We start from the raw sequence: 13286 nt of genomic DNA on the forward strand, positions 1-13286 counted from the left end.
TTACGCTTTTTGCTTTGAGGCTCCTCCCACTCTTCGAAAAAATCCATTGCAGTCACCTCAGTACCAAATGTACATAATGTAGTGGCTAAAATGAGGTCCTCAAAAAATCCACTCTGATATAGACGGCTCACTACTGAAGCAGCTAGAACGGAGTGGCTAAAATGAGGTCCTCAAAAAATCCACTACGACACAATGTGGATATTATGAGGACTTTCAGCTGCGCTCTGTTACGCTTTTTGCTTTGATGCTCCTCCCACTCTTCGAAAAAATCCATTGCAGTCACCTCAGTACCAAATGTACATAATGTAGTGGCTAAAATGAGGTCCTCAAAAAATCCACTCTGATATAGACGGCTCACTACTGAAGCAGCTAGAACGGAGTGGCTAAAATGAGGTCCTCAAAAAATCCACTACGACACAATGTGGATATTATGAGGACTTTCAGCTGCGCTCTGTTACGGTTTTTGCTTTGAGGCTCCTCCCACTCTTCGAAAAAATCCATTGCAGTCACCTCAGTACCAAATGTACATAATGTAGTGGCTAAAATGAGGTCCTCAAAAAATCCACTCTGATATAGACGGCTCACTACTGAAGCAGCTAGAACGGAGTGGCTTTTTTGAGGTCCTCAAAAAATCCACTACGACACAATGTAGATATTATGAGGACTTTCAGCTGCGCACTGTTACGCTTTTTGCTTTGAGGCTCCTCCCACTCTTCGAAAAAATCCATTGCAGTCACCTCAGTACCAAATATACATAATGTAGTGGCTAAAATGAGGTCCTCAAAAAATCCACTCTGATATAGACGGCTCACTACTGAAGCAGCTAGAACGGAGTGGCTTTTTTGAGGTCCTCAAAAAATCCACTACGACACAATGTAGATATTATGAGGACTTTCAGCTGCGCACTGTTACGCTTTTTGCTTTGAGGCTCCTCCCACTCTTTGAAAAAATCCATTGCGGTCATCTCAGTACCAAATGTACATAATGTAGTGGCTAAAATGAGGTCCTCAAAAAATCCACTACGACACAATGTGTGAAATTATAAGCACTTTCTCGGTTGCGCTCTGTTACGTTTTTTGCCGTGAGGCTCCTCCCACTCTTCAAAAAACAGAATTTCAGTCACCTCAGTACCAAATGTACATAATGAAGGCTACAGAGAGATCCTCAAAAAATCCACTCTGATCCAATATGGTAAGTTATGAAGACTGTCAGCTGCGCGGTTCCGTTTTTCCTTGTGAGGCTCCGCCCACTCTTTTAATGTCAGTCCTGCGGCCACGACTTGTGGAAATACGGTAAAATTAAAATTCCAGCAAAACTGAACAATCAGCGCTGTGTGTCATTATTTATATTGTAAAAAATAATAATAAAATGTAAGTTATAATAATAATGAAAATAAAAATTTGCCCTTTGGAAAAAAATAATAAATATAACAGTGTGAGCATCTAATAAATAAAAACATGAAATCATTCCAATTATAAATCTGATTCCAGTTCCTGCTGTAGAAACTGAACTGTGCTGTATGGAGAAAAGATCACAGAGATCATCAAAAAATCAACTCTGATCTAGCCACCTCACTGGTGAAGCAGCTAGAACGGAGTGGATAAAATGAGGTGACCAAAAACATGTGACTACAGCGAGGCCTCAAGAAATCAACTCTGATCTAGACACTTCAGCAGTGAACCGGCTAGATCAGAGTGGAAAAAATGAGGACCACAAAAAACCCACTCTGATCTAGACACTTCAGTAGTGAGCCGGCTAAATCAGAGTGGAAAAAATGAGGCCTCAAAAAATCAACTCCGATATAGCCGGCTCACTACTGAAGCAGCTAGATCAGAGTTGATTTTTTGAGGACCACAAAAAATCAACTCTGATCTAGACGCAACCCGAGCACTGCTGCTTCCCGCCCACAGATCTGCACAGCACTGAGAAAGCCCCGCCTTTTCCGGTGACATCATGATTTCATGAAATCACTCCTCCCACCTCAAAAAATCAACTCCGATCTAGCCTCTACCGTGATGTGAGCGTTGGCTGAGGATGTCGCTGCGGGGCGGCCGGGAGGAGGAGGAGGCGGCTGCAGCCGTGCGGTCCCCGGTGTCCTCGCTCCCGGAGCGCTGTCTGGCCGCCGCCTTCCTGCAGGGCCTGGCTCTGGTGTGCGCCTGCACGGCGCTGTCGGACCCCGGGTGGCTGCTGGTGCAGGTGGAGCAGCGGAGCTATGTGTACGGGGCTGCGTATATCCTGCACCTCGGCTTCAATCTGACAGAGCCCGGTAAGAGGACAGGGGAGGAGTTACCATAGCAACACTGGGAGGCTCATGACCCTGTAATCCTCCTCTACTACCGGGAACGCTGCCTGTGTCACTGTCCTGAGCGGCTGTAATAACGTCAGAGAGCGGGAGGGGGCGCCACATGGGGCTGCGCTGTGTATAATGTTTTATACTGGGGACTGGGGGGAGGACAGGATTCATGTCTATCTGTGGGGTGGGGACCAGACAGTTGTCTATGAGGGGAGGGGAGGCTCTGTGGGGGGGAACAGGACGGCTGTCTGTGGGGTAGGGGGCGACGGCTGTCTGTCTGTGGGGTAGGGGGGGACGGCTGTCTGTCTGTGGGGTGGGGGGGACGGCTGTCTGTCTGTGGGGTGGGGGGGACGGCTGTCTGTCTGTGGGGTTGGGGGGGACGGCTGTCTGTCTGTGGGGTAGGGGGGGACGGCTGTCTGTGGGGTTGGGGGGGGACGGCTGTCTGTGGGGTTGGGGGGGACGGCTGTCTGTCTGTGGGGTAGGGGGGGACGGCTGTCTGTCTGTGGGGTTGGGGGGGACGGCTGTCTGTCTGTGGGGTTGGGGGGGACGGCTGTCTGTGGGGTTGGGGGGGACGGCTGTCTGTCTGTGGGGTTGGGGGGGACGGCTGTCTGTCTGTGGGGTTGGGGGGGACGGCTGTCTGTCTGTGGGGTTGGGGGGGACGGCTGGCTGTCTGTGGGGTTGGGGGGGACGGCTGGCTGTCTGTGGGGTTGGGGGGGACGGCTGGCTGTCTGTGGGGTTGGGGGGGACGGCTGGCTGTCTGTGGGGTTGGGGGGGACGGCTGGCTGTCTGTGGGGTTGGGGGGGACGGCTGGCTGTCTGTGGGGTTGGGGGGGACGGCTGGCTGTCTGTGGGGTTGGGGGGGACGGCTGGCTGTCTGTGGGGTGGGGGGGGACGGCTGGCTGTCTGTGGGGTTGGGGGGGACGGCTGGCTGTCTGTGGGGTGGGGGGGGACGGCTGGCTGTCTGTGGGGTTGGGGGGGACGGCTGGCTGTCTGTGGGGTTGGGGGGGACGGCTGGCTGTCTGTGGGGTTGGGGGGGACGGCTGGCTGTCTGGGGTGGGGGGGGACGGCTGGCTGTCTGGGGTGGGGGGGGACGGCTGGCTGTCTGTGGGGTGGGGGGGGGACGGCTGGCTGTCTGTGGGGTGGGGGGGGGACGGCTGGCTGTCTGTGGGGTGGGGGGGGGGACGGCTGGCTGTCTGTGGGGTGGGGGGGGGGACGGCTGGCTGTCTGTGAGGTGGGGGGGGGACGGCTGGCTGTCTGTGGGGTGGGGGGGGGACGGCTGGCTGTCTGTGGGGTGGGGGGGGGACGGCTGGCTGTCTGTGGGGTGGGGGGGGGGACGGCTGGCTGTCTGTGGGGTGGGGGGGGGACGGCTGGCTGTCTGTGGGGTGGGGGGGGGACGGCTGGCTGTCTGTGGGGTGGGGGGGGGACGGCTGGCTGTCTGTGGGGTGGGACGGGACGGCTGGCTGTCTGTGGGGTGGGACGGGACGGCTGGCTGTCTGTGGGGTGGGACGGGACGGCTGGCTGTCTGTGGGGTGGGGGGGGGACGGCTGGCTGGCTGTCTGTGGGGTGGGGGGGGGACGGCTGGCTGTCTGTGGGGTGGGGGGGGGACGGCTGGCTGTCTGTGGGGTGGGGGGGGACGGCTGGCTGTCTGTGGGGTGGGGGGGGGACGGCTGGCTGTCTGTGGGGTGGGGGGGGACGGCTGGCTGTCTGTGGGGTGGGGGGGGACGGCTGGCTGTCTGTGGGGTGGGGGGGGGACGGCTGGCTGTCTGTGGGGTGGGGGGGGACGGCTGGCTGTCTGTGGGGTGGGGGGGGACCGCCAACTATGAGGGTGATTAGGGGAGATGTGATTGTTCTGGGGGATAAATAAGGGGGGGGCAGGAGCAAGATATAAAGTCTCGCTCTGTGAGCTGACATTTTCAGCCTTGTCATATGGCAGTCACCTGCAGGAGCCGCACACTGATAGACAAAGGATGGAGACTTTTCTTTTAGGCAGAATGTCCTAGTCCTGGTATAGCACCTATGTTACCCCTACTGTCTATAATATTGGGGGACATGTTCCCTGGAGGACCCTGGCTGCGCCCCCTGGGACTGGATGACTTACATCCCATATCTGTGAGGTGTGCAGACCTGCTCTGTGACCTTCCTGTGTTTCTGTCATTATTAGGCGCACATCAGCTCCTCCATAGGAGCGGCCTGTACCTCCTGCTGCTGCTGACCATCTGCTGCTACATCACCATCCTCGTGGGTCTGGCCGCCTTCCTCCTGGACTTTGTGGGGACCAAGTATATGGGAATACGTGCCCTGGCGGGGATCCTGCTGCCTCCCACCCTGCACCTGACCACAGGTATCGCTCCCTGTACACACTGCACAGCAGCCGCGACTCTCTGCAGCTTTTGATTGTATTTTGTGTCTGTTTCCTCCATCTCCGATCCTCCGCTTTGCTGTCATTGATTGCCGACATGTTTTGTGCAAATCTAGAGACTGAGAACCAGTGCAGAGCTGAGGATTTGTTACAGTTGTACCCAGTGTAAGCCCATAGAATTACATGACATGCAGCAAGCTCTCTCTTGTCATTGTAGCGAACCCTCAGCTGTGAGGAATATCCAGCTTTTGGGGTTTTCAACCTTAGGACATAAAAAATAATGCATTGAAAGCGAGTAAAAATTGCAGCTAGTCAGGAATGGAAATGCAAATTGCATTTACCCGACAGAGGGACCTAAGTTGAGTCTGATTTATGGAGCGGGCACACATGGCAGGTGCAGAATGCGTAAAGCTACTTTCACACTTGCGTTCAGCGCAGTCCATCACTGTGGAGAATAGCGCAGTCAGTTAATGCACTGCACTATTCTCCATAGACTTGTATAGACGACGCACTGTAACGCAAGTGTCAGCGTTGCATCTGCTGGACGACGCTGCGTCGGGTGGAATGAACGCAGCATGTAACTTTTTTTGAGCGGCGGAAACCTTTAGTTTTCACTGCGCATACTCATTTTTTTTTTTTAAAAAATCACAGAAACTTTATTTTGTTTCTCGGTGGCCGAACGTTCAGCTGAGCGTATGAGAGCTCTCAGCTGAGCTCCCCCGGCATGTGAGAGCGCTCAGCTGAGCTCCCCCGGCCGCCGGCATGTGAGAGCGCTCAGCTGAGCTCCCCCGGCCGCCGGCATGTGAGAGCTCTCAGCTGAGCGCCCGGCCGCCGGCATGTGAGAGCTCTCAGCTGAGCGCCCGGCCGCCGGCATGTGAGAGCGCTCAGCTGAGCTCCCCCGGCCGCCGGCTATTGAGAGCGCTCAGCTGAGCTCCCCCGGCCGCCGGCTATTGAGAGCGCTCAGCTGAGCTCCCCCGGCCGCCGGCTATTGAGAGCGCTCAGCTGAGCTCCCCCGGCCGCCGGCTATTGAGAGCGCTCAGCTGAGCTCCCCCGGCCGCCGGCTATTGAGAGCGCTCAGCTGAGCGACCGGCCGCCGGCATGTGAGAGCGCTCAGCTAATCGTTCACAATAGTCTGCTGCCGGTAAAATTGTAAAGAAGAAAAAAAAATTAAAAAATAAAAAAGTTTTCCGTTGTTTTGTACGATCCGTTGCATCCGTTGTGCCATTATATGCGTTGCATCCGTCACACAACGCAATGCTACGGAAGCCGTTCAACGCAAGTGTGAAACTAGCCTAATACAGCCAGCACCTGCCTACAACAGCAGCGACCAGAGCCAGTTCCTATCACTGTTGATTAACCATTTTGTTGCAACTGTATTTAGATTATACTCCAAATCAACAAGATTTCAGGGTACTGATGGATACCCATGGCAGTAAGGGTCCTATTGAATGTCCTCCCTCCCTCACTACCACCATCTTTTTACTGCCAAGAATTCCAGCTTGTGGTTTGGCTTGGTAGGTGTCATGAGTGACTATGGGGATTGCGGGATACCGGGGCTCCTAGGATGACCCTCAGACTGGGGGACTCTGTGCTATCCCTATTTTCAGAGATACCCCTAATGTTGGGGATGTCTGAGTCTCCTTCCTGGCCTCGTTCCTGACCAGCCCTGATGTTATACCTTCTCCCACAGGGGAGGGCCGAGACAGGCGTGTGATTTAACCCACAGAAATAGGCAAACCGGGGAAACCAAAATTCTGTCACACAGCACACACACAGTGGTATAAGACAATGAGAGATTAGGAGGAAAACAAGAGCAGGGAAGAAAAAAACAAGATGATGGGTAAACTCCACAACAACACCAAGCGCAGGCAACTCTTTCACAAGCAAATCTTGGACAGCACAGCACAGAGATCAACACAGCAGAAACTATAGTCGGCATGGGTGGCAGATCTCCTCCAACCTAAGTATGAGAGGGATAGATGTGATTGGCTTCCTTACAAAATTTGACCTCAGAAGCCTAACAAGCAGGCAAGCAGAGGTTAACTCTTGCTAGCCTGTCTATGACTGAGCACACAGCTGGCTGATGCCTGAGTCTGCCTGTGTAGCTCAGAAACACCAGAGAAACCATCGGGCAGAGTGTGCAATGTGAACAGCGTCGGATGCTGCCAGGACTCATCATTTTCACTTAGGCTATGTGCACACGCTGCGTTTTTTGCTGCATTTTTGCACGTTTTTTGGGTGCAGTTTTCGTATCAAAACTACATGCATTTCCTTCCCCAGCAAAGTCTGAGATTTCATTTTTGCTGTCCGCACGTTGCAGTTAACTTTTTTTTTTTTGCTGCGTCTTTGTGGTAACTACAAAGATGCAGCATGTCCATTCTTTTGGCGTTTTTCACTGCGTTTTTAACCCATTGAATTCAACGAGGTGTGGAACACTGCAATGAAAAAAAAGCAAGTTTTTATTTTACATGCGTATTGGTGCGTTTTTCTGACTAGACTCTGGGTCGGCGGTGATTGATCGCTGGTATTTAGGCGGATACTGCTCCCCATATAAAGTCTATGGGGACCAGAATCGGGCGCAAAGGGGTAGGAGCAAGCGCTTCATACCAATCACCGGGCGGCTGTCACACTGCTCCCGCGGCAGCTTTCATGTTCCCGTAACATATTCACTCCTTCCCTGGTCACCGATGCCTATGATTAGTTGCAGGCATACGCACCCCCACACTGAGTGACAGCTGTCTCACTGCAACCAATCACAGCCGCCAGTGGGCGGGTCTATATTGTGCAGTAAAATAAATAGATTATTAAAAAAAACGGAATGCAGGCTCCCCCCCCCCCCCATCCATTTTTATACCTGCCAAGGTAGTCACACGGCTGAAGGTTGGTATTCTCAGGATGGGGAGCCCCACGCTATGGGGAGCCCCCCAGCCTAAAATTATCAATCAGCAGGTGCCCAGAATTTCCGCATCCATTAGAGGGGATAGTCCCGGGACTCTACCTGGCTTATCCCGAATTGCCCTGGTGTGGTGGCAAGCGGGGTAATAAGGAGGCAATTGCAGCCCATTGCTGCCACTAAGTCCTAGCTCAGCCCATTGCTGCCACTAAGTCCTAGCTCAGCCCATTGCTGCCACTAAGTCCTAGCTCAGCCCATTGCTGCCACTAAGTCCTAGCTTAGTGTTGGCAGATGTCAATGAGACGCCCCCCCCCATCACTAAGGCTGCTTTCACACGTCCGCTTTGAGCCGTGCGGCTCAATCTGGCTGTGAAACCTATGCAACGGATGCGGTGAAAACACCGCATCCTTTGCATAAGTTTTTTTACATGCGGCCCGTCCGGTTTTTGCCGCTTGCGGCATGCTACTGAGCATGCGCAGTGGACAAAACAGCATGCGGCGGCCGGATGCGGTTTTTGCCACATCCGGCGTCCATAGGCATGCATTGAAAAATGCGCCGCATCGGCAGGATGCGGCGCGATGCGTTTTTTTTTTTTTTTTTTTTGCCGCACAAAAAAACGTGCCAGGCAACGTTCCATCCGGCTGCCGCATCGGCTAAATCTGCCGCATGCGGCAAAAACCGGACGGAGCGCAAGCCCATGCGGCACTAATTAAAGTCTATGCAGGAAAAACGCAACCGGCAGCAAAAAAAACGGTTGCGTTTTTCCTGCAAAGTGCCGGATTGTGCCGCACCGGAAAAACCGGATGTGTGAAAGCAGCCTAAGCTGTAAGTGAAAGTAAATAAACACAATCACCAAAAAATCCTTTATTTGAAATACAACACAAAAAAAGCCCCCTCTTTCACCACTTTATTAACCCTTAAAACACCCCTCCAGGTCCGACGTAATCCACCTCTGACAATCACAGCGAGCGGCCATAGAACATGACTGCTCGCTGTGAGTTTCAGGCCGCAAGTGAAGTGAGCCGCGCCTGTCACCGCACACCTCCTGATTGAAGTCACCGCTGATCTCGCGGCTCTCTTCAGTCGCGGCCGGATTTGCGGTAACAGGTGAAGGGCTCCAGCTATCACCGCACGTCACCTGACTGGAGTCCTCCACCTGTTCCCGCAAATCAGGCCGCGGCTAAAGTGAGCCGCGAGATCAGCGGTGACGTCACTGATGTGATGTGTGATGTCAGCGCTAATCCCGCGGGTCACTTTAGTAGAGACCTGATAGGTGGAGGACTCCTGCGGTTTCTTTTTATTTTTATAGGCCAAAAACGCTGCACAAAGTAGTCACCACAAAGATAAAAGTAAAAATAAGAGGCAGCGTGCGCACATAGCATTATAAGTTTGGCAGAATTGCCGTTTTTTCATCATTTCGCCCCATTGGAACTTTTTTTTTCCTGTTTTTTCAGTACATTTTGTACTATATAGCGGCATTATACAGAACTCCAACTTGTCCAACAACAAAAGAGCCACCATTTGTCCATAGAAAAAATTGATGGGGGTTAAATATCTGCAGAAGTTACACATGGTGGTGAGATCGTATGTAAAGCTCAGGGCGAGCCCTGTATGTCCTGACTTTTTGGGGTCTCGTTAATGTTGTCTGGGGGGGCCGTGGTGTCTCTTGGCCTCCTCGGCGCAGGTTCAGCCTTAGTATGCTGTGTTGCTTGCAGTACACATTGTGTCCACCTGGTGTCGCTGTTGCTCCCTCTTCTCTGTTCTTCTGTTGTTTGGGCCTTGTATCCTGTCCTAATTCTGTGTCCCGTTCCCTTGCAGTGTTGTCGTCCGTGGCGGCCGTGGCTCTCTGCACCTACCTCTACGTAGCCCTGTATGACGAAGTGCACTTCCAGCTCATCAAATCTCCCGCAAACACCCTGACTCTGGGCGAGAGTTACTATTTTGCCATCTCCGCCTGGGTGGTGTCCATGACTGCCACCGTTTTCAGCTTCTCCTACGCCAGAAAATACCGGAGAGTAAGCGGGACGTTCACAGCCGTGTCAAATGTTGAAGAGACCACCCCTCTGATGCAAGAGTCGGACCCCCCGGGAGAGTACGGGTAGCCTACCGTGTGCCAGCCCGGCCAAGGACCAAATGTTTGCTTTAATCTGCACGGGTGTGACTATTTACAGTACAGTGTTATGTGTATGTGTCATGTTATAGGACATGGATGATACCACTGAAGCCCCCTCGCCCTTCTGCACCGTCACCGCCTGCTCGCAGGGCAGGGGCTTATATCAGGGGATTGCACTATGCGCAGGTTCCTGGCTGCGGCGGGGGGGCGTCACACAGGATCTGACATGACTGACCGGGGAGAGGCGTCACCGGACCGGACCCCTCCCTGTGCAGCGTTAATACTACCTAATGGTTGTTTTATCCTCCCTGTTATAGGTCATTCGTTTGTTCTTTGTTTTATAGATCAGATAGCAGAATGTGATGACGGAGGATTTAGAGGGAAACTGTCAGCAGGAGGGTGGTGCCTGACGCCGAGTGCTGGGGTCTGTCCCTTTTAATGGATTTAACGTTTCCTGCTCCGAAAACAAGAGTCCGATGTAGTCGGGGGCAGCCCTCGGTCTCCGATGTAGTCGGGGGCAGCCCTCGGTCTCCGATGTAGTCGGGGGCAGCCCTCGGTCTCCGATGTAGTCGGGGGCAGCCCTCGGTCTCCGATGTAGTCGGGGGCAGCCCTCGGTCTCCGATGTAGTCGGGGGCAGCCCTCGGTCTCCGATGTAGTCGGGGGCAGCCCTCGGTCTCCGATGTAGTCGGGGGCAGCCCTCGGTCTCCGATGTAGTCGGGGGCAGCCCTCGGTCTCCGATGTAGTCGGGGGCAGCCCTCGGTCTCCGATGTAGTCGGGGGCAGTCCTTGGTCTCTCCGCCTGTGAATGACGGCGCGCCACTTCTGTATAGAGCAGTGCAGATTGATTTACGCTGCCCCGGTCCTGATTGTGGCAGCTGACATCCTGGGGGCTGGATATTAGGATACGTCAGAATGCCAGGCTGAGGATACCCGGTGCAGAGGGGAGGACTGCCTGCCATCGAGGACCGGACGACAGCGGGAGGGCAGCACTAGTCATATGGGGGGGGGGGGGGGGGGACGAAGTAACTAATCCATCTTATGAATACATCGGACTCATGAAGTACGAAGCAGGTTACCGGGATCATTAGTGGGAAGAAGCACAAAAAGAAATCCATACTCTATAAGAGGCAGGCATGTGACCGCTGCAGCCAATCATTATCCACAGCAGTCACGTGGCATACAGTGAAGGAAATAAGTATTTGATCCCTTGCTGATTTTGTAAGTTTGCCCACTGACAAAGACATGAACAGTTTATAATGTTAAGGGTAGGTTAATTTTAACAGTGAGAGGTAGAATATCCAAAATGAAATCCAGAAAATCACATTGTATAAATTATAGAAATTTATTTGCATTTTGCAGAGAGAAATAACTATTTGATCCCTCTGGCAAACAAGACTTAATAGGTGACTTTGCAACTCAGAGCTTCAGCTCCTCCATAGGTTTTCTATGGGATTAAGGTCTGGAGACTGGCTAGGCCACTCCCTTACCCTAATGTGCTTTTTGAGTCACTCCTTTGTTGCCTTGGCTGTATGTTTTGGGTCATAGTCATGCTGGAAGACTCAGCAACGACCCATTTTTAATATCCTGGTGGAGGGAAAGAGGATGCCAATCAGGATTTTATGATACATGATCTCATTGATGTGGTGACGTAGTCCTGTGCCCTTAGCAGAGAAACACCCCAAAACATAATGTTTCCACCTCCATGCTTGACAGTGGGGATGGTGTTCTTTGGGTCATAGGCAGTATTTATCTTCCTCCAAACACAGCGCGTTGAGTTTGACAAAGAGCTCAATTTTTGCCTCATCTGACCCCAGCACCTTCTCCCAATCACGTTCAGAATCATTCAGTTCAGCGACCTTCTTCAGGCGGGCCGGCTGCGCGCGGGCCTTCTTCAGGCGGGCCGGCTGCGCGCGGGCCTTCTTCAGGCAGGCCGGCTGCGCGCGGGCCTTCTTCGGGCGGGATTATGAGTGTCTGTCTGTAGGAGCCAGAACTCTTAATGGTTGGGAGGGGATCAAATACTTATTTCTCTGCCAAATGAACATAAATTTATGCAATGTGATTTTTCTGGATTTTATTTTGGATATTCTATTACTCACTGTTAAAATTAACCTACCCCTAAAATTACAGACTGTTCATGTCTTTGTTAAACTTACAAAATCAGCAAGGGATCCAATACTTATTTCATTCACTGTATATACTAGTGTAGTGAGTGCTCAGCGCACAGGCAGTGACTGCAGCGCTCGCTTTCTTGCCTCTTGGATCACTCAAGAAGGATATTTAAGCCATAATTCAACAACGGAAGCGTAACCATTAAAGATTTCCTCCACTAGGGCATTTGCATCAGATTGGTGGCGTCCGACTCCAGGCCCCCTATAGCTGCTGTGTACACTGTGGAGTGCAGTACCGAGCGTGGCCACTAGAGGGTGTACAGCGCTGATCGTAGGCCGGCCGGGTGCCAGAATCCAATGGTGTGATATTTTTTTGTTTTTCAGTCCCTGCTTTCAGGCACATGGCATCTCCACATCCACACCGGCTGTAACTTTCTTGCTCTCAGGTTCCCTTTAAACCTCCCTGTTGTGCAAAATAAGCGACTGGGAAAATCATTCACAGGACGCATTTATGTATATGATAAAGTAATATATAAATACACAATATTACAGCTTTTGTGTGCTCGGCTCCTTCCCAGAACTTTGCGTTTCTTTCACTCTCCAAAGAGATCTCGTGCGGTCGGATTCTGGGGTGACGAGCGCTCGTGCTCCCCTCCAGGCGCTGGGAACAAGACATAACACAAGACCGGACACAATTGTGTGGTGAGAAGTATTGTGGCGGTAGAAATTTTTAGCTCCTGGATGTAGATGAAAATGTTTCCATCAGTAAAACACTGACCTGATATAATGCTGTGGAATACAATATATTCCAAAGTATCACACAAGCAATCACCGGTTCAAGGCCCCATTGGGACGGTAAAAGTAAGTCTAAAAAGCTTCATTGAAAAAAATAAATAAAAAAAAAATATAATATATATATTTTTTTTTTAAATTATATATATATATATAATATTTATAATTAGTAAATATATATATATATATATATATATATATATATATATATATTTGGGTTTTTTTTTTGTTGTTTTTTTTTTATTATTGGTCAATCCTAAAGAAAAGAAATGTAAACAAATAGTACTTCTGCCATCCTAACTACAATCCGTAGGATAAAGTTACTGCACCATTCACTATATTGAAAAATAATAAAAATGATCTGTGTACAATAAAATGGCACCAATAAAAGCTATAACTCTAAAAAAAAAGTTATGTCCCTCTGAGAAACAGACAAAAATCCCTTTTAATAAAACCGGCTTTAAATGTGCAAAATATTTAAAAAATAAATAAAAAATTGTACCTATATAATTAAAGTAATTGGATATTTTTACTGTAGAGTCAGAAAAAATAAATATAAAAGACTGACGAGCACATCCAGTAGGTGTGAACAGGTGCATGCTATAAATTCAATAAAATTACATCCCGCAGCACTCTGGAAAGCTAAAATATGCAAACACTGAATATAGGATTTTTTGTACTGAGTTATTGCTATTGAAATGATGCTTAAAAATGAGATACAAAGCTTATA

At 51.1% G+C, this 13286-nt stretch overlaps 2 protein-coding genes across 2 annotated transcripts in view; one reads left to right on the top strand and one right to left on the bottom strand.

Annotated features, from left to right (window-relative positions):
- LOC142304234 (uncharacterized) overlaps positions 1-2194 on the bottom strand; it is a 63528-nt gene extending 61334 nt beyond the window's left edge. The window contains exon 1 of the mRNA XM_075346438.1: positions 2012-2194. The gene's annotated coding sequence lies outside the window, so the exon portion shown is untranslated. The remainder of the gene's footprint in view (positions 1-2011) is intronic.
- Positions 1957-10666, top strand: LOC142304227 (uncharacterized). The gene is made up of 3 exons (XM_075346424.1): positions 1957-2266; positions 4454-4633; positions 9363-10666. Exons 1-3 carry the CDS (start codon positions 2035-2037, stop codon positions 9644-9646), a joined length of 696 nt encoding a protein of 231 aa, XP_075202539.1. The 5' UTR covers positions 1957-2034; the 3' UTR covers positions 9647-10666.
- Positions 10667-13286: the final 2620 nt, after the last annotated feature.

Source organism: Anomaloglossus baeobatrachus, chromosome 1 (assembly GCF_048569485.1).
Source record: "Anomaloglossus baeobatrachus isolate aAnoBae1 chromosome 1, aAnoBae1.hap1, whole genome shotgun sequence".
Lineage (NCBI taxonomy): Eukaryota > Metazoa > Chordata > Amphibia > Anura > Aromobatidae > Anomaloglossus > Anomaloglossus baeobatrachus.